This window comes from Lepidochelys olivacea (genome assembly GCF_965140295.1).
Source record: "Lepidochelys olivacea isolate rLepOli2 genome assembly, chromosome: 1".
Taxonomy (NCBI): domain Eukaryota; kingdom Metazoa; phylum Chordata; order Testudines; family Cheloniidae; genus Lepidochelys; species Lepidochelys olivacea.
This window is the reverse complement of record NC_140411.1, coordinates 83,016,027-83,035,933: the sequence shown is the minus strand read 5'-3', so window position 1 is coordinate 83,035,933 and position 19,907 is coordinate 83,016,027. Positions and strand designations below refer to the sequence as shown.

The window sequence follows — 19,907 nt, the reverse complement described above, 5'->3', positions numbered from 1 at the left end:
CCATGCTAGGTTGTTTGGGAAGGTACAGCCTACCCTTGCCTTTGATACCTGCCACCCAAGCACACAACATAGGGAGCCAAGAACAAATCACTGGGGAGGGAAGAGGCCTAAGAAGCAGGTAAAGTGACCAGATTATGTTAGAAGTGTCAGGAGAGCAAGGATGAGGGAGCAGAGACTAAAGAACCAGATCCAGATATCTATATAGAGTCCAAGTAAATGGGCTGCGCACAAAGGAACTACCCAGCCTATGAAAGGTGTAATAAAGTGGCCATGACATTTTGCTATGGCTCAGAGGTCTGACTACAAGCATAAGGTTTCACCCTGGCTTTCTTCAGCCAAGTTACTCCTTGCAGAGTGCCCTCAACACCACCTTCTGGTCCCAAGTCTCCACAAATCTGTTTCCCAGAATTCTTAACTACCAGACACTTGGGCTTTTCCCCTCTGGTTCATCACAGAATGGCATGAAACCTGCCCCAAATATCAGTTCACTTTGACACACACACAGTCTGCACACTAGAGACCTGCTTGGGGTAAAAATAAACAAAAAGTTTATTTAATGGAAAAATCACAGATTCAAAGATGGAAATAGTAAGGAAAAGCAAAAACATACAAGTTACTCAGAAAATAACCATAAAGACGCATCATCAGGCATTGTACGTCTATGTTAGCTAAATTCCCTTTTCTAATACAAATTAACCACTGCCTCTGAACAGTTTCCCAGCATGCCCTCTGTCTGAAAGGGGATCCAGTGTTTCACAGACAGCACCCCACTTAGATGTTGGCCCTCTGTTTCGATAGACGTCACTTCAAAATCCTCCCTTCCTTTGTAACAGGGTTTGCAGGTTTTTTTCCCTCTTTCTTTCAGACAATAGTAACGCAGAGCAGGGGAAACCTCCTCCTCCTTAGTCTTCTAAGGCCAGGTCTATACTACAAATTCAACCTTATGTCGACTTAGCCCTGTGTCTACACTACAGCACAATGCAGCCACTATAAGTCCTCCACTACACTGACCTAATAACTCTACCTCCACAAGAGGAGTAGTGCTTAGGTTGATGTAGTTAGGACAATGCAGTGTCTGTGTAGACCCTGCACTATTTACATTGCCTGTCAGTGCCATGCAGGCTGTCAGCACTGGTCAGCGGGGCTCCACGCAGAGCCAACAGCCCAAGCTGTCAACATCAGGCAGTGGGGCTCTGCACAGAGCCAACAGCCCGGGCTATCAACATCCAACAGTGGAACTCCCAGCTGAAGGATTCATGCAGAGTCTACAGAACTGGGCTGTCAGCGCCTCACACTGCCACACTTAAGTCGGTGCAAGTGCTTGTGGTGAGGATTAGCACCACTGGCAGGGGAACTGTAGTGTGGACATGAAAAACCAAAGTAATTAGTGCGATGGCTGTACGTCTGTTACGTCAACTTAACCGTGTAGTGTAGACAAGGCCTAAGAATGGTATTTCCTTTTCAGTGTCAATGTCTTTCCATTAACATTAATGATCCATCATTGATTTTTTCTGGGTTGTAAAATGCTAGGTGCTGGGAGTTTTATGTAAACAACTAGCCTGGAAGGTCCCCCAATTACAATTGCCATTTTCTACACACATATACATGCATACATTCATAAACATAACCTGCATACATATCTCCTAATGACTCTTAAGTTCAGAACATTACAAGCTTTCAGCAGACACTTTACGAGACATATTTATACATAACATTATATACAAGCTGTTGATTCAGTTGCTTGTTCTTTGGGGTTTCAGACACCCTTTTCTCTATTTAGGGTGTCTGGACCCTAATTGTCACACCTGTGTTATTCAATAAGTGAGTAATCCTCAAGTAAACTACATCTTTGAAACATATTAATATCTACTTTCCCATTCTATAAAGATTATTTCTTTCTCCATGCTTGTATTATTTTTTTCCTTATTGCTTGATTCCTCCCCTTCTTTGGAGCTGTGCCCCTGCTTTGTAAAATGAAGTATCCATTACATGTCGAGAAAATGGTCTTGATGAATCACAAAAACCCACATAATTTACTATAGCATCCCTCAATGCAGCTTTTCAGTATAATTTAAAGGCATTATTGAAGATAAAGGATTCATTAAAACAGCTGCCTGCAAAACTGTTCCTTTGGATGTTTCCATGAAGCACCAGTCAAAGAAAAATTAAACATTATACGCTAATGATATGCAAAAAGGATGCAAAAGAGATTTAGTTTTGCTACATGAGCATTGAGATGTTAATATGATATTTTTAAATAGATACTACTCTCCAGTCCTTTTATGTGCTAAACTTCAAGCGCCAAAAAACTGTTATTATTTTTCAGCACATATATACATATAATAAAAACAACAATAAAACATATGGCACAATTACCATGGCTGCTTATCAAGTATGAATTCATGAGCACAGAATTATGTATTATTATTTTTATATTGCTGCTTCCCAGCCACTAAACATTTTTATTATGGATGGGCCTGAATCAAATCCCCAGATCTAAATGCCCCCACATTTGTTTAGATTTTCTACTGGCCCCTAACCTTTGCAATGGACTGAAACAAAATATCAGATGTGGACAACACTGGCCTCTAGATCCCAGTGCTATGTTTCTAATTCATAACTTCTTCTGTAACCACACACGGCCAATCTCAGTTGGTCCAGGTGCAGGCTTCCACCAGGACTGAATATGTATCCTCTAGTGTTAAATATTTTGGACCAACTCTCTCCACGTCATTGTGGACATTGTTCCCTTATGAAGCAGAGAAGTCCCAGCACTCTTTAATTGGAAAGTATTTGTCAGCAGTTGGCTCAAACCAGGATTCATATTTACAACATGTTTATTAAAGTTGCTTTAATTAATTCACAAGAAGGTTTCATAAAAACCAGTAGGCCAAATAATCTTTTATGTAAGCGCTGCCTTGCCCTACACAATCTTAACTAGGCCCTGAAAGAGGGTACAGCTGAGGGACTTTCATGCCTATTACCCCTACTGCTACAGATTTGACAGGAAAGACAGGGGTGGGCATGTCTGGACGAAGGAAGTATGGACAGGACACCCTGCACTATGCTAATCTTCACCTGTTTTTAGCCCCTTATGACCATAGCAACTCTGCTTAAATTGCAGCAGCCCTCACACTGCAGGGGGACTGAACTGCACAGAATAGTAGCAAAATCATAGGACTGCAAAGGTGAACTTTAAGCCACACCCCTGCACAGACTATACATGACGTGCACTCCACGCTGCTTGACCACATTGCAAGATCTAGCCCATTAAGTTTAACTTTTCCTCAAATAAATTGTTTTGATCTGCATTACCCAGTTGTCTTCTAAGTAACAGCAGAGAAGGAATAAGAAATACCCAGGTAGTTCTTTCAACTAAACGCTCCTTTCACCAGTAGGTTTTTGTCTGGGAATCAGTTGATTTCCACATGCATTTTTATTTTTTTTACCCCTTTGAAAAAAAAGTATTCTTTCATAGTCACACTTGATCAATGATTTTTTGCTGAGATACAAAGGAGAAAAAATTAATGTTAATAATGTCAAATAATGTTAATGATGTAAAAGATCAAGCAAAGATCCCAAGACAGAATGCAGGAGCCAAAACCTATCACTGTAGCTCAATAAATCACTGAACTACTTTATGACTCTCAGTGAATAATGCAGAATATTGCTGACTCTTTGTGAACAGATGTATTGTGACAAATAATGAACAATTCTTTTCATTTCTTTAATATATTTTCTATGCCAAGAAAAGTGCTTTTTATGTTCTTTATAATTAGCAGTCACAAGGTGTTTGCATCCACCACCTTGCAAAAGTGTATACTGTATATAAGAAAGTAATGTCATGTAGAGTATACATTTTATAACTGTACTGGATAACCATAAGACCACTGGTTTTCAAAAACACATTGATTACAAATGTATCAATATTAAAAACATAGCATATAAAGATAACAATTCTTTATTTGTTACCAGGCATATTTTGGATAAACAGAAAACAGGTCCTTCAAAACTCACAGGCAGAGATATGTCCTTCCATATGATATATTTCTACTTTTGCTAAATCACATGTAGAAATAACTTTCATTCATCTGATGGACATACTGAACCATACATTCTGTTGCTTTCTGGAAGTATTTATAGTCATTTTAAGTCTCATAGATTATGTTCCTATAGTGACTATTTAGTAATATTATATTTAGAATATGTCAGTCTTAACAAAAAAAATTAAACATTTTACATAGGTTTAATTATTAGGAAGTTGTATTTAACTAAATACTGGTGTATCTTTATCCTAGTTTCTGGAAGCCAAAACTAGTAGATCCATTTTTCTGCAAGACAAAGAAAAGACTGAGTAGAAGCATCACAGCAAATAGACAATCAACACTTTCTAAACACACAAAAATGAAGGCAATTGAATTGTTGTAAAGAGATATTGGGGCCAGATACTTAGTGGTCAGATACTATGGGTAGGCATCACCGTGCTAGGGTTGGGCTTCCTATGAGTAGGCATCCCCACCCCAGCATTACAGTTCTTATGGGTAGGCATCTCCTCCCTAGCATTAGGGTTTCTATGGGTAGGGGACTTTGGGCTAGGCTTACCGTTCCTATGGGTAGCAGTCCCGGCCCAAGTTTTAGGGTAACGTAAGATCGAAACAATGTTAAGTGGAGAGTTACTGTATCACTAAGTTCAGCTTGCGTTGGTGGCAAGTTAGACTGGACTGCCCAATAAGACTGTCTGTGACTCCATGGTAAGATTGTTATAATGCTTAGAAATTCACACTTGTTACTGGGTTGGTGCAATCTAATTAGAGAACATACAACTAGTTTGGGGTCTCTGCCCTGCTTCTTGACAGTCTGCCCTGATGTTGGCACTCACGGCTGTGAGCCACTCTAGACAGTGTGACAGATGTCACCAGAAACCGTCACTGAAACAAAAATGGTATTGCATTTTGTGAAAGATACTTTGGAAATCTGAGAGAGAAAACAGAGCATTTAATCCAATCTGCTACAGTGTAATCTTCCTACAACTTACCTTTAATTTTGAAATAGCAGGGTTCACAATGTACAGTATTTCTGTAAATCCAAATGCTGTCTCCTGCTTTCAGATCTTCCAGAGGTCTTTTGCACACTTCACACTTTAACACATAATTATATGCACAGTCTTATGTAAAAAAGACATCCAAAAATCTGTCTAATATTTATTTAAGTTCCAGCATGTAAGCATCCAAGGACAGAATTGTGGCCAATAGTATTTCAGTGTCACTGAACACAATCTCTCCAAGGAATAGCAATCCTAATCAGCATAGTCAAATTATTATTTTCATGCGGTGCCCAAGGTTCAGTACCTTCTGCCTTGCAAACTGTAGATTTTCCTCCCCAATATTCTTAATTCCCTTTTCCACTAAGGTGGTTCAGATAAGTGTGCTGTTTAACAATCTTCACCTTTATGAAATAGATAGCTGAAACAGGATTCACTTCCCAAAACACAGGCCATGCAAGACTGGTACAGAAACTGAGCTCTGAGTGCAAGAGCGAGGTGCATTCAGAAACACCACAAAAGGAGACCAAAAAAGGCAGCAAGGAAGAACCAGACACAGAAGCACTGATAGTTTGCCACTGAGAAAAAACTAAAAGCGTTGACTAGAAAAGAGCTTGGAACTGTGAGCAGTGAAATTGTCTCTTGCTTGATTCTTACTGTGTTCAGGGAAATGGGACTTTACATACATTCTAAATAAACATGATTACATGAAAGAAATATCTGATTCCATCATCAATTTCTCTCCTAATAGAGACAACCCACAAGATTCCACATTTTGGCTAACTGTTCACATCAAAGGGGTAACTTTACCTATGCTGTACTGCCCAGCCTCACTAACTCCTACTAGTCCCTGGAAAATACAGCTCCTTCATAAGATTTCCAGAGCATCCTAACAATTAATGTCCCCTGAACTCCTCCTAGAAAGGAGTGGTAAGAGGGTTCTGTGACATGTAGGGGATAAGACTGCAAGTCAATACAACTGAAAGCTTCTCTTGCAGGATTAGTGGGTGGGAAAATCTGAAGCAGCCCTGCTGGTTCCCTCACCACCCATAGGACCGGAAGAGGGGAAAAAGAGGTGCATGGTGCCAAGGCAAAAACTTCCGTCTCTCAGTGCAGGCTCTGTTCTGCTCCTGGAGGGAGAGGTGCTAAGGCCTACACATTGTTTTATGATATATGTAATATAATTCATGTTGTTCAGGATATATTTTTATTTATATTTCATGGCAGGAAGTGAAACCCCTTCTTACCTTGAAGCAAGTTGAGTGACAGCAAATCTGTAAGGCATCTAAGATCATTTTGGAATCTATGCCCAACGGCTTCCGGCAGTATGTACACATATCTTTTTCAATTATACTCCTGTGTGTACATAATATAAACACCAACTGTGAGAAAAGCAGCCCCCATTGAAATCAAGAGGGAGAACTGATTAATTTAGTATATTACTGTGGAAGGCCATTAGTATACAGCACATCAGTCAGGAATGTAATAATGATGCATCGATATTCCATGTTCTAATTAATGGTCGTGATGTATGCACTGCAGGGATGGGCAACCTGATTAATACATTTACCAGGTAGCAAGAATACTGGCCTTATTTGGTGAGCTAAATGATTCTAAATAGCAGTCAGAATGTATTAAGTTGCTGGCTACCTGGGAGTGTACACAGTAAGGTACCTGTGTACCCAGTAGCTGGGAAGGTGTTGCTCAGCACAGGTAGACAGTATCTCTGCTCCAGGTAGCACACTAAAACAGCAGTGTGGCTGCAACAGCATGGGTGGTGGGTCAGGCTAGCTGACTGAATATGTACCTGGAGGGGCCACACAAACGAGATTGTACTCGGATAGCTGGCCTGAGCCATCATCCATGCCACTACAGCCACACTGCTATTTTTAGCACACTGGCTCAAGAAGTTGCTGTACAGACATACCTTAAGTGGAGGGAGCAGGGATGGAAGCTAGTGATTAGGAGAACTTAATATCTCAGAGGAGCATTCCCAGCAACTTGATGGTTGGATTTAGACTCTCAGTCGAGTGCCCAATCATGCACTGAGTTTTGGTGCAGAAGCAGCTGGAAGCAGTTTCCTGCTCTCATTGCCGTCAAATTAACATGTGTACTGTTTGGATCATAGATATTAAGGTCAGAAGGGACCATTATGATCATCTAGTCTGACCTCCTGCACAATGCAGGCCACAGAATCTCACCCACCCACTCCTGCGATAAACCTCTCACCTATGTCTGAGCTATCGAAGTCCTCAAATTGTGGTTTAAAGACTTCAAGGAGCAGAGAATCCTCCAGCAAGTGACCTGTGCCCCATGCTACAGAGGAAGGCAAAAAACCTCCAGGGCCTCTTCCAATCTCCCCTGGGGGGAAATTCCTTCCCGCCTGCCCTGGGGGGAAATTCCTTCCCGACCCCAAATATGGTGATCGGCTGAACCCTGAGCATATGGGCAAGATTCACCAGCCAGATACCCAGGAAAGAATTTTCTGTAGTAACTCATCCTCTCAGTTCTCTTTACCTTTTTTTGTCATATTGTCCCCGATCTTTTCTCTAGACATCCTCATCTGCTGTTGCTGTGCTGGCTGCATAAATTGAACTAATTTTGCTCACATCCACACACTGTTATGCTCCTGTATCCATTCCCATTTCCTGCTGCTGTTTGCTCTATAAGACTATCCATACCTACACCCCTAAACATTCACATTTTAGCCCTATTTTCATTATGAGTTTTTCTGAATGTGATTATTCCCAAATAATGGGAATGTGAATATTATCCGAATTTAAAATAGTGGGCACAGTTAAAAACTTATTTTTATTAATAGGTGAGGTATTACTGATTTGAGCAGGTATTCCCTCCGTACTTGGAAATATATCTTACCTACTGTTACAAATAAAACTTTTAAGTGCACACCACCTCCCACTCCCCACATCAGTCTATTTATCCATCTCTGTGGTCTAAACATTTGTTCATTACAGACTGTCTCCACTATAGCAAAGAGAATCGTCCAAAACCAACATCTGCCAAAAGTAGATATATACAGAAGCTCAGAGCCAACTCTATCACCTAAAGCACTGGCCATTGTTTTATTAAAGATTGTAAATGTCAGCACTGGCAAGACTAAGGGCATGGCTATATGAACAGTTAGTGCATGGCAGGCTGGGGTATAAATCTACTTCGTGTTAGTCTGCCGTGCACTAACAGTCTGTGTGGATCTGTTGATCAAAGGGCACTAGGGAACATTTAGTGCATGGCAGGAGGATCTACACAAACAGTTAGTGTGCAGCAGGCTAGTTTGAGGTAGATTTGCACCCCAGCTTGTCGCAAACTGACTGTTTGTATAGACAAGCCCTAACGTAATGTAACCTATAACGCAGAGCACAAGGTCATGGAAATGGCAAGGTTCCATTGAAAGGCAGGCCTGTCTGAGTAGACAGTCTGATCATGATTGTGGTGGCTTCCACTCTGCTTGTTTGTCTGTAGATATGGGTGCTATTGTAAAATGTTAGTGTTCCTCGATAGCACACTGCACTATTCATAGATACTTACCGATCAGAAGTAGAGTAAACAGTTTTGATAGACTTTCCAGCGACATTTTCTTCATATGCATCATTGGGTGATTTGCTGTAATGTAGTGAATGATTTGTAGTTAGCAAGCAATACTTTTGGCTTTTCAAGGCTTTCCTGAAATAAGGAAAATGTGCACTTCATAAATGCTAACATGTACCCGAACCAGTGGTCTCGTGGTAAAAATAAATTGAGAGATGAGTTTTGTCATTTTTTGTTTTAACACTCAATTGAGAAAATAAATCTCAGTTTAATGTAAATTAAAACTAAATGCTAAGTTTTATGCTGTGCTGTTTTATAATTCCTTAGCATTTCAAACTGAAATCACAAACCCATCAAGGAAAATCTGAAAAATGATATTTTTACTGCATGTGATCTAAATGTTATAGATTGATCAGTTATAAGGTCAGAAGAGATCACTATGATCATCTAGTCTGACCTCCTGTATTACCCAGGCCAGAGGACTCCCCTGAATTAATTCCTGTTTGAACTGAAGCATATCTGTTAGAAAAAGCATCAGGAGCCAGAGAAATGCCATGTTTTTCTACCAGTGCAAGAAGAGCTGCCCTTTTAGTACTAGCCAATCATTTTTTGCTAAAATTGTGATGTATCCCTAGAAGTACAGTGAGCACCATTAAAATATAAAGTTGTTTGTTACAGAATGGTATGTCTAGTTACCACAGTAATTGTAAAGCTCCTTATACTGAGAACAGGAAATACTGTAGTAAATTTAACTATTTGGGGAGCTAAATGTTCAGTTTTTTAACAGAGCTTGTTCTGGCTACTTTATTGTCAAGAATAAATTTCATTGAGCACACCAATAACCATCAGTTGGGAGGCAGATAAGAAAGTCAACCTGCCAAGCAAATTCACAGCTTTTCAACTTTTCTGAACTTATTTAATAACCCTATTTCCTTAGGAATACATTGGTATTACCATAAAGTAATAAGAAAAGGAGTACTTGTGGCACTTTAGAGACTAACCAATTTATCTGAGCATAAGCTTTCGTGAGCTACAGCTCACTTCATCGGATGCATACTGTGGAAAGTGTAGAAGATCTTTTATACACACAAAGCATGAAAAAATACCTCCCCCAACCCCACTCTCCTGCTGGCAATAGCTTATCTAAAGTGATCACTCTCCTTACAATGTGTATGATAATCAAGGTAGGCCATTTCCAGCACAAATCCAGGGTTTAACAAGAACGTTGAGGGGGGGGGGGGGGCTTAGGAAAAAACAAGGGGAAATAGGTTACCTTGCATAATGACTTAGCCACTCCCAGTCTCTATTCAAGCCTAAGTTAATTGTATCCAATTTGCAAATGAATTCCAATTCAACAGTTTCTCGCTGGAGTCTGGATTTGAAGTTTTTTTGTTGAAGAATTGCAACGTCATGTCTGTAATCGTGTGACCAGAGAGACTGAAGTGTTCTCCGACTGGTTTATGAATGTTAAAAAATTCTTGACGTCTGATTTGTGTCCATTTATTCTTTTACGTAGAGACTGTCCAGTTTGACCAATGTACATGGCAGAGGGGCATTGCTGACACATGATGGCATATATCACATTGGTGGATGTGCAGGTGAACGAGCCTCTGATAGTGTGGCTGATGTTATTAGGCCCTGTGATGGTGTCCCCTGAATAGATATGTGGGCACAGTTGGCAACAGGCTTTGTTGCAAGGATAGGTTCCTGGGTTAGTGGTTCTGTTATGTGGTATGTGGTTGCTGGTGAGTATTTGCTTCAGGTTGGGGGGCTGTCTGCAGGCAAGGACTGGCCTGTCTCCCAGGATTTGAGAGAGTTTTGGGTCATCCTTCAGGATAGGTTGTAGATCCTTAATAATGCGTTGGAGGGGTTTTAGTTGGGGGCTGAAGGTGACGGCTAGTGGCGTTCTGTTATTTTCTTTGTTAGGCCTGTCCTGTAGTAGGTGGCCAGAAGTCACCAATTCTTCAACAAAAAAAACTTCAAATCCAGACTCCAGCGAGAAACTGTTGAATTGGAATTCATTTGCAAATTGGATACAATTAACTTAGGCTTGAATAGAGACTGGGAGTGGCTAAGTCATTATGCAAGGTAACCTATTTCCCCTTGTTTTTTCCTAAGCCCCCCCCCCCCCCCCCGACGTTCTTGTTAAACCCTGGATTTGTGCTGGAAATGGCCTACCTTGATTATCATACACATTGTAAGGAGAGTGATCACTTTAGATAAGCTATTGCCAGCAGGAGAGTGGGGTTGGGGGAGGTATTTTTTCATGCTTTGTGTGTATAAAAGATCTTCTACACTTTCCACAGTATGCATCCGATGAAGTGAGCTGTAGCTCACGAAAGCTTATGCTCAAATAAATTGGTTAGTCTCTAAGGTGCCACAAGTACTCCTTTTCTTTTTGCGAATACAGACTAACACGGCTGTTACTCTGAAACCTGTCATAAAGTAATAATTACATAGTTTGTATCACCATTTTATAAATACAGTTAAAAATAAGTTTACAGTAGTGGTTACTTGTCTTAGATGCCTTCTTTCAGAGAGTGTAAGGGCGGTTTTGTGATTAAGGCACTAATTGGGACTCAGGAAATCCTGGTTCCATGCCTAGTTGTGCCACAGACTTCCAGACTCTCATGGGAGTTCCACCATGGCAGGACATCTCTAATTTTCACTAGAAAACTCCACAGTAGCCCAGGTGGCAGAGGCTGCCCCAAAGGGATACAATGAACTGCATCCCACAGTCTGCATGACCATAACACTTCACGCATCTAGTGCTACCTACTTTTTAGGCTGTGTTGGCTTTTGAGGGGAGGCTGTAGTCGCATTACATCATTGCAACCTCTTTCCAGTGAGCGTCCCTCTGCTGAGAAACCTGTACCCTGGCTTTACACCAAGCCACCAAAAACCAGATCTGAATTTAGTTTGCCATGGTCTTTACTTTAATCACAAGTGGCCAAGTCAGAGAGGTTGCTATGCATGTGTAAACATCCATATAAGTCAGAGTCTCCTGTTCATCTCTGCATTTTTATATCTGTATTTTTCAGTTGTACCTGGCCTCTCTGAACTTCTCTTTGCTGTTCCAATTGTTTCTCTCCAATCTGCTCTCCAACTACCTTACATTAAGCTGCCCTATCTGATATTGGGATGTTATGATAGTTCAAACTTTAAAACTAAATCAGGGATGGAGATGTCATTGTATGTACTATGCATCCAGCACTCAACATAATTTTCATATTGGGTGCACTATGCCTGAAAATAACATTGTTCGTGCTTAAACTGATATTTTCAGAACTATTGCATAAATAAAAACTATAGAGAAAAATACCTGGATGAATCTTTCCCGTGCCTAGTCTCCTCGTATGTCCTTGTGTACACGACTTTATTCTTTGGACTTGAGTAACTGGTTGAAGTATTATTTCTGAAATACACAAACACATGTATAACTACATCTTTAAAAAAAGATTAATTATACTATATGCAAAACAATTATGAGAGGCTGTAAATAATAACAAGGATAATTCCTAAACCTGAATTTCACTGATTATTTTAGGCTCCAATCTTGCCCTCATAAAGTTCCGGGGAGCCTGGGCCCTCAGTCAGCAACTGAGTGCATGTTGTTTCATATGATAGACGTATTGGAGCATAAGCTTTCGTGGGTGAATACCCACTTCGTTGGATGCACACCCACGAAAGCTTATGCTCCAATATGACTGTTAGTCTATAAGGTGCCACAGGACTCTTTGCCGCTTTTAAATGAATCAAGACTTCAACAGCTCAAGTGACCAGGAACCCTAGAAGCACTGATGTACGCTTTAAACTATCAAACACCTTAATACACCTACAAGTACTTCTTTGTGACACCAAGACATTTGCATGCACTAAGGGAGTAATGTGTTCTGACTTTTTAAAAAAATAAATAAATACAGCTATATATTTATTATATTAGGCAAATTTATAAATACATTCATATGTCTTTCTAAAGATCTGAAACTTTGACATGCTTACATTGGTAAGGAACATTCCCATGCACAGTACTGCACAGGAAAATGCTCCACCTCTACAAACCATTTTAATTTTCAATGACTGTAAGACCGTGCTATGAATCAAGTCTTACCGATTTTTATTTTGCTCCACAGGAGCCTTTACTTCAATGCGATCGTCAAGATCTTGGCCTCTGTGAAAATGAAATATACCTCAGTGTTGGTCAAAATGTTCAATTCAACTACAAATTAGCTATAAGGATGGACTTGCATTTTAAAAAGGAAAAAGCATAGAATTTTTCCACAAGTAAGAGATTGCTGACTACACTGCACCATTGTCCTGGTTGCTGACAAACACTACTTTCCAGGAGAGAGTCCCCCATCTTTATTATTTATTAAAGCAGATGTATGCTGAGCATTTTGAGTTTCAATAATAGAAAATAAAATCCTCTGTAATATCTACATTGAATTATTTCCATTTACTATCTTGTATTTATTTGCAAGTTAAAAAGAAATTAACATGGTTTTACTTTAATAACCTAGACCAAGACAATTAATTGTTGTTAGTTTTGACGCCTGTAACCACATTTACTGAAATAAACCCTCAGTAACAAGACTCACACTTAAGCAGCTACCCAACTACAAACCCTTCTACAATATGCGAGAAACCTCACTACAGGCCTTGCCTCTTATTTTTCTGTGCAGCAGTATTTACAACAGTGAGATCATCAAGGTCTTTTCCTCTGTGAAACAACAAAAATAGAGTGATGTTAAAATATTCTGCTTGATTATAAAATTGGATATAAGTAGGATTTCTGTTTAAAAAATGAAGAAAAACATGCACATTCCCCAGGAAATAATGCATACTGAATAAGTTTGTTAATAGTTCACAAATAGTTATGCCAAATTGTTATTGATAGTCACAAAAATATGCTTAATTTCCCATTTGCAAGAGGAAAAATTCTGATGCTTCCCACAGAAGTATTCCCTTTTGTGGATCTAAATATATGAAAACTATCAAATGATTTAGATTCCTACTCTACATTATATGTGCCAGTGAAAAAAGAAATGAAGTTTCTGAAGAATTCTGACATTAATTCACAATCTTCTATGGCATAGATTTCTGTTTCTAGCATTAGTTCACAAAGATAAGAAATATTGTGAACACTAAAACTAAAGAAGCTTGCATTCTGCTAAGGAACTTCTGAATAAATATACATTTGTCCAGTTAGTGTGTTTTTTGGAATGACAGAAGTGATCTACTGTCATATATGATTACTGAGGCTTTATTTAAATTTCCGTCCTTGGACTAAAAATGTAAGCATTTAAAAACTAACAAAAATTAGAATTAAAAACATTAATTTTTCCACTTATTCTATTAAATTATTATACCAATAAATTATGGTAGATTTAAAGCTGTGCTAATCATCTTATGTTGTGAAGTATTTTAATACCACCTTCCTTAAATTAATATGAAGAATTAAACCATAACACATGACTGTATTACAAATACAACACAATTACAGTTTAAATGTAGAGAAACACTTTCACTTTTACAAGTAAGATTAAACAACTAGCTGAATTTTAATACAGAACTTTATTTTGACTTTAAATAACTCTCTCTTTCTCTACTGACTTGAAAAAAATGGAACAATGTGTAACCAGTTGTAACCAGTACAACAAAAGGATAAATCCTTTCTAGGGCTGCAGGTGGGGAGTAAAACCATAAAGTTAACTTCACTCCAACTAGCCAGTTAGCTCTGACTACAAACTTCTTTTTTAGCTTGTTTTTTAAAGTTGTTCTTTGTGAACCAAGAAGATGCTAGTATAGATTTCATGTTGATGTGGAGGCCTCTCACACAGTTCAGCCTGCAAAGGGGAACATAGTTAACTGAGTCTACTCATAGTAGCTTAATCCTGCAAAAAGATGGATGCTTCCTAAGAGTCACTGAGCACCTCAACTTCCAGTTGTGTCAGTGACATGCAGGCCAGATCCACAAAGGGACTTAGGTATTGTGATGCTGTGGATATTCACTGTGAACAAATAATTAGTTACTGGTCCAGAGACAAAATGTCCAAGAGTTGTTAGGGCACCCACCTGGGAGACAGGAGACCTAGTGTCCAGTCCTCCTGCTCCAATGACTTTTTACCCACAGAGGAACAGCTTCAACTGGAGAGACTGAGGGAACCCCACATCAGAATATCCCACCTCTCAGTGGTTAGAGCACTCACCTGAGAGGTGGGAGATCCCTGTTCAAATCCTGTGTCTCCCTCTGCTGGGCAGGAGAGGGGGAATTAAACCGGGGCCTCCCACATCCTAGGTGAGTGCTCTAACCACTAAGCTAAACATTATAAGGTGAGCATCATGACCTCCATCTCCTTCTAGATTTTGAATGGGACTTGATCCAGTAGGCAGCCTCTGAGCACACCTACCAGATTGGGCCCTGCACACAAATTAGGTAGAAGGTGCCTATCTTTCTCCAGTCCGTGGATCGCTCTGAGGCTTAGGTGGGCGATGGTATCTGGGTACCTAGAGAGAAGTGGCAGTGTGCATGCCAAAAGGCAGAAATCTTCTACCCTGAAAATTTAGGCACTGAGCAAGTTTAGGCATCTACAGGGTTCAGCAGGAGTTTTGTGGATCACAGTGGAGCTTAAAACTGGAATTTAAACACTTAAGTACCTTTGTAGTTCCAGGCCTCTGTGTCTCTCAGACTCTGGCTCAATGTGAAAGCTACATTTCCCTTTAAATTAAAATTTGGACTGGATATGGTAGCACTGATGCTCAGGGAGTTATAGCTATGCCCAGACTGAGGGAGAAGGGGCGTAAAATAATGGGAGTGGTATGGAGTGGAAATCTATCAAGTTCATGAAAAAACTCATACAGATACAGACAGACATCTTCCTCTCCAAATGCAAACAGATGGACATCACACCAAAAGGACTGAAGGTAAAAAATCCATTACAATCTACATACCACACAGACTATTCTGACAGCTTGTGCCACACGCTCTCAAAGAAACTGCGGAACCACCTGATCAACATCCTCTACAGCAAACAGGGAAAGATTAAAAATGAGCTCTCAAAACTGGATACTCTCATAAAAAAACAACCTTCCACACAAACTTCCTTGTGGCTGGACTTTACAAAAACTAGACAAGCCATTTACAACACACACTTTGCTTCTCTACAAAAGAAAAAGGACACTAAACTATCTAAACTACTACATGCCACAAGAGGCCACAACAGTGGTTCCCTTAACCCACCCAGCAATATTGTTAATCTATCCAACCATACTCTTAGCCCAGCAGAAGAATCTGTCCTATCTCGGGGCCTCTCCTTCTGCCCCTCCACCCCCACGAACATGATACAGTTCTGTGGTGACCTAGAACCCTATTTTCGACGTCCTTGACTCAAGGAATATTTCCAACACACTTCTGAACAACATACTAATCCACAGAGACCTTCCTAACAAGACTATAAAAAGAAGGATTCTGGGTGGACTCCTCCTGAAGGTCAAAACAGCAGACTGGACTTCTACATAGAGTGCTTCCGCCAACATGCACGGGCTGAAATTGTGGAAAGGCAGCATCACTTGCCCCATAACCTCAGCCATGCAGAACACAATGCCATCTACAGCCTCAGAAACAACATCATAATCAAAAAGGCTGACAAAGGAGGTGGCGTTGTCATCATGAATAGGTCGGAATATAAACAAGAGGCTGCTAGGCAGCTCTCCAATACCACTTTCTATAAGCCATTACCCTCTGATCCCACTGAGAGTTACCAAAAGAAACTACAGCATTTGCTCAAGAAACTCCCTGAAAAAGCACAAGAACAAATCTGCACAGACACACCCCTGGAACCCCGACCTGGGGTATTCTATCTGCTACCCAAGATCCATAAACCTGGAAATCCTGGACACCCCATCATCTCAGGCATTGGCACCCTGACAGCAGGATTGTCTGGCTATGTAGACTCCCTCCTCAGGCCCTACGCTACCAGCATGCTCAGCTATCTTTGAGATGCCACTGACTTCCTGAGGAAACTACAATCCATCGGTGATCTTCCTGAAAACACCATCCTGGCCACTATGGATGTAGAAGTCCTCTACACCAACATTCCACACAAAGATGGACTACACGCCGTCAGGAACAGTATCCCCGATAATGTCACGGCAAACCTGGTGGCTGAACTTTGTGACTTTGTCCTCACCCATAACTATTTCACATTTGGGGACAACGTATACCTTCAAATCAGCAGCACTGCTATGGGTACCTGCATGGCCCCACAGTATGCCAACATTTTTATGGTTGACTTAGAACAATGCTTCCTCAGCTCTTGTCCCCTAATGCCCCTACTCTACTTGCACTACACTGATGACATCATCATCATCTGGACCCATGGAAAAGAAGCTCTTGAGGAATTCCACCATGATTTCAACAATTTCCATCCCACCACCAACCTCAGCCTGGACCAGTCCACACAAGAGATCCACTTCCTGGACACTACCATGCTAATAAGCGATGGTCACATAAACACCACCCTATACGGAAAACCTACTGACTACTATTCCTACCTACATGCCTCCAGCTTTCACCCAGATCACACCACACGATCCATTGTCTACAGCCAAGCTCTACGATACAACCGCATTTTCTCCCACCCCTCAGACAGAGACAAACACCTACAAGATCTCTATCAAGCATTCTTACAACTATAGTACCCACCTGCGGAAGTGAAGAAACAGATTGATAGAGCCAGAAGAGTACCCAGAAGTTGCCTACTACAGGACAGGCCTAACAAAGAAAAGAACAGAACGCCACTAGCCATCACCTTCAGCCCTCAACTAAAACCCCTCCAACGCATTATCAAGGATCTATAACCTATCCTGAAGGATGACCCATCACTCACAGATCTTGGGAGACAGGCCAGTCCTTGCTTACAGACAGCCCCCCAACCTGAAGCAAATACTCACCAGCAACCACACACCACACAGCAGAACCAACTAACCCAGGAACCTATCCTTGCAACAAAGCCCGTTGCCAACTGTGTCCACATATCTATTCAGGGGACGCCATCATAGGACCTAATCATATCAGCCACACTATCAGAGGCTCGTTCACCTGCACATCCACCAATGTGATATGCGCCATCATGTGCCAGCAATGCCCCTCTGCCATGTACATTGGCCAAACTGCACAGTCTCTACGTAAAAGAATAAATGGACACAAATCAGACGTCAAGAATTATAACATTCAAAAAACAGTCAGAGAACACTTCAATCTCTCTGGTCACTCGATTAGAGACCTAAATGTGACAATTCTTCAACAAAAAAACTTCAAAAACAGACTCCAATGAGAGACTGCTGAATTGGAATTCATTTGCAAATTGGATACAATTAACTTAGGCTTGAACAGAGACTGGGAGTGGATGGGTCATTACACAAAGTAAAACTATTTCCCCATGTTTATTCCCCCACACACACCGTTCCTGAGACGTTCTTGTCAACTGCTGGAAATGGCCCACCTTGATTATCACTGCAAAAGGCTCCCGCCCCCACCCCACCCCCTGCTCTCCTGCTGGTATTAGCTCATCTTAAATAATCACTCTCCTTACATTGTGTATGGTAACACCATTGTTTCATCTTCTCTGTGTAAATAAATCTCCTCACTGTATTTTCCACTGAATGCATCCGATGAAGTGAGCTGTAGCTCATGAAAGCTTATGCTCAAATAAATTTGTTAGTCTCTAAGGTGCCACAAGTACTCCTTTTCTTTTTGCAAATACAGACTAACACGGCTGCTACTCTGAAACTGCTCCTAAGTGTGGAGATCATTGTCTAGCTCCTACTAGCAAAGTAGTGTGGCAGCTTCCTGCTTTAGCTCATTCCTAAAATGGTTTATGGACAACAAGGACCTTGGTCTGAATCTCTCTCTATTGACATTGAGGTCCAACACACAAGTCAGTCCCTTTAGAATGTGGGGCAATTTATTAACTGCTTAACTCTGCTCTGTCTCTGGCAAACACAGCTATTCTGAGTTCTTCAAAATTTTGTTTAATCCCCTACAAAATATATCTAAAGTTACATAGGAAGTTGTGCTGGACACTGATGAACTCTGAGGCAGCTATAAACGTGCATGGAGATTGCCAATGATTCTCACACAAACACACACACACCCTCCTGGGCTGGGGTGCTGGAAAAATTTGTGTAGTGAGAGTGCTGAGAGCCATTGAACCAAACCATAAACCCTATATATAATGGAAACCACTTCAAGCCGGGGGTACGGCAGAACCCCCATCATCCCTAGTTCCAGCACCTGGGTGCTGACTGATTAGTTAATAGTGCATAAGTGTTATTTCATCATTGCTATTATTTACATTCTAATGCCATCCTGTACTTCTGAACAGCCGGTGCTACTTTTTAGTCCTTTAAGGACTTTATGGATTTTAATATTAGTCTTTTTTCAAACTCCAATAGTTATACACTACCACCTGCATCAGAAAAATAGAAACCGAGATGCTTCCAAGACTTACCCCTTATCATCTGTGTGAGTTGTGGGATTTTTTTTTAGATTATCAAGATCTTGGCTCCTATAAAAGATAAAGCAAAACCAGAGCAGGTCACAGTCAGTACATACAATTGTCCATTTGCTAAAATTAAGGACTTGCTTAAAGTAAAGAGGTTATTGACACATTTTTCAAGAAAGATGGAGTTAAATTGATGGCAAAGTTGAAAGCCTACATTGCTAATTCAATGATATATAACCTGTAAATATATACCCATTCAGGTATTTCCATTTGACCCAAGTAACACCTGATTATGTTTTAGAAACAACCAACTACACCTAACATATGCAACAAAAGGGTAAATGCCTTCTTAGCATTCATAATCATGATTTAAAAACCCCTACTTCAATAACTTTAAAAAAAAATTGCATGCCTTTTAGCCAGCAATGAACTTTAAACCATGAGATTACTGAATCATAAAATCAGCAGAATATTACTATGATGTATGAAGAATGAGTCCTTGCTGAGAAAAAAAAACATAGCATAAACTAGAAGAAGCTAATCAGAGGGAAGACTATTCAATACAAGCCAAGAAGATTCAACAGTCACCCCTCTGGACCAGCAGGATTCTGCTTTAATTCTCACTGTGTTGGTGGGACAGCATGTCCAGCTATGAACTGGGAGGCATGTTACTTGGATAAACCCACTCATTCTAGACCCTCTCGTCTCTAGCTGGCAGACAACACTTCCATTGTCTGACATATCACAATTTAAAGTTTGCTCTCCATAAAATTACAGCTGGTTGGAAAACAGAATTTCTGTTCCATGGAAAATTG

At 40.5% G+C, this 19,907-nt stretch overlaps 1 protein-coding gene across 2 annotated transcripts in view; it reads right to left on the bottom strand.

Annotated features, from left to right (window-relative positions):
- Window positions 1-531: 531 nt before the first annotated feature.
- Window positions 532-19,907, bottom strand: part of SCEL (sciellin) — a 91,454-nt gene continuing 72,078 nt past the window's right edge. For both annotated transcript variants that reach the window (XM_084617125.1, XM_084617126.1), the window contains exons 13-19: window positions 19,099-19,155; window positions 12,699-12,758; window positions 11,910-12,002; window positions 8,588-8,662; window positions 6,289-6,397; window positions 5,036-5,138; window positions 532-4,331 (exon numbers count right to left, since the gene is read on the bottom strand). In XM_084617125.1, the coding sequence (XP_084473251.1) occupies window positions 4,315-4,331; window positions 5,036-5,138; window positions 6,289-6,397; window positions 8,588-8,662; window positions 11,910-12,002; window positions 12,699-12,758; window positions 19,099-19,155 (514 nt within the window). In that variant the 3' untranslated portion in view covers window positions 532-4,314. The remainder of the gene's footprint in view (window positions 4,332-5,035; window positions 5,139-6,288; window positions 6,398-8,587; window positions 8,663-11,909; window positions 12,003-12,698; window positions 12,759-19,098; window positions 19,156-19,907) is intronic.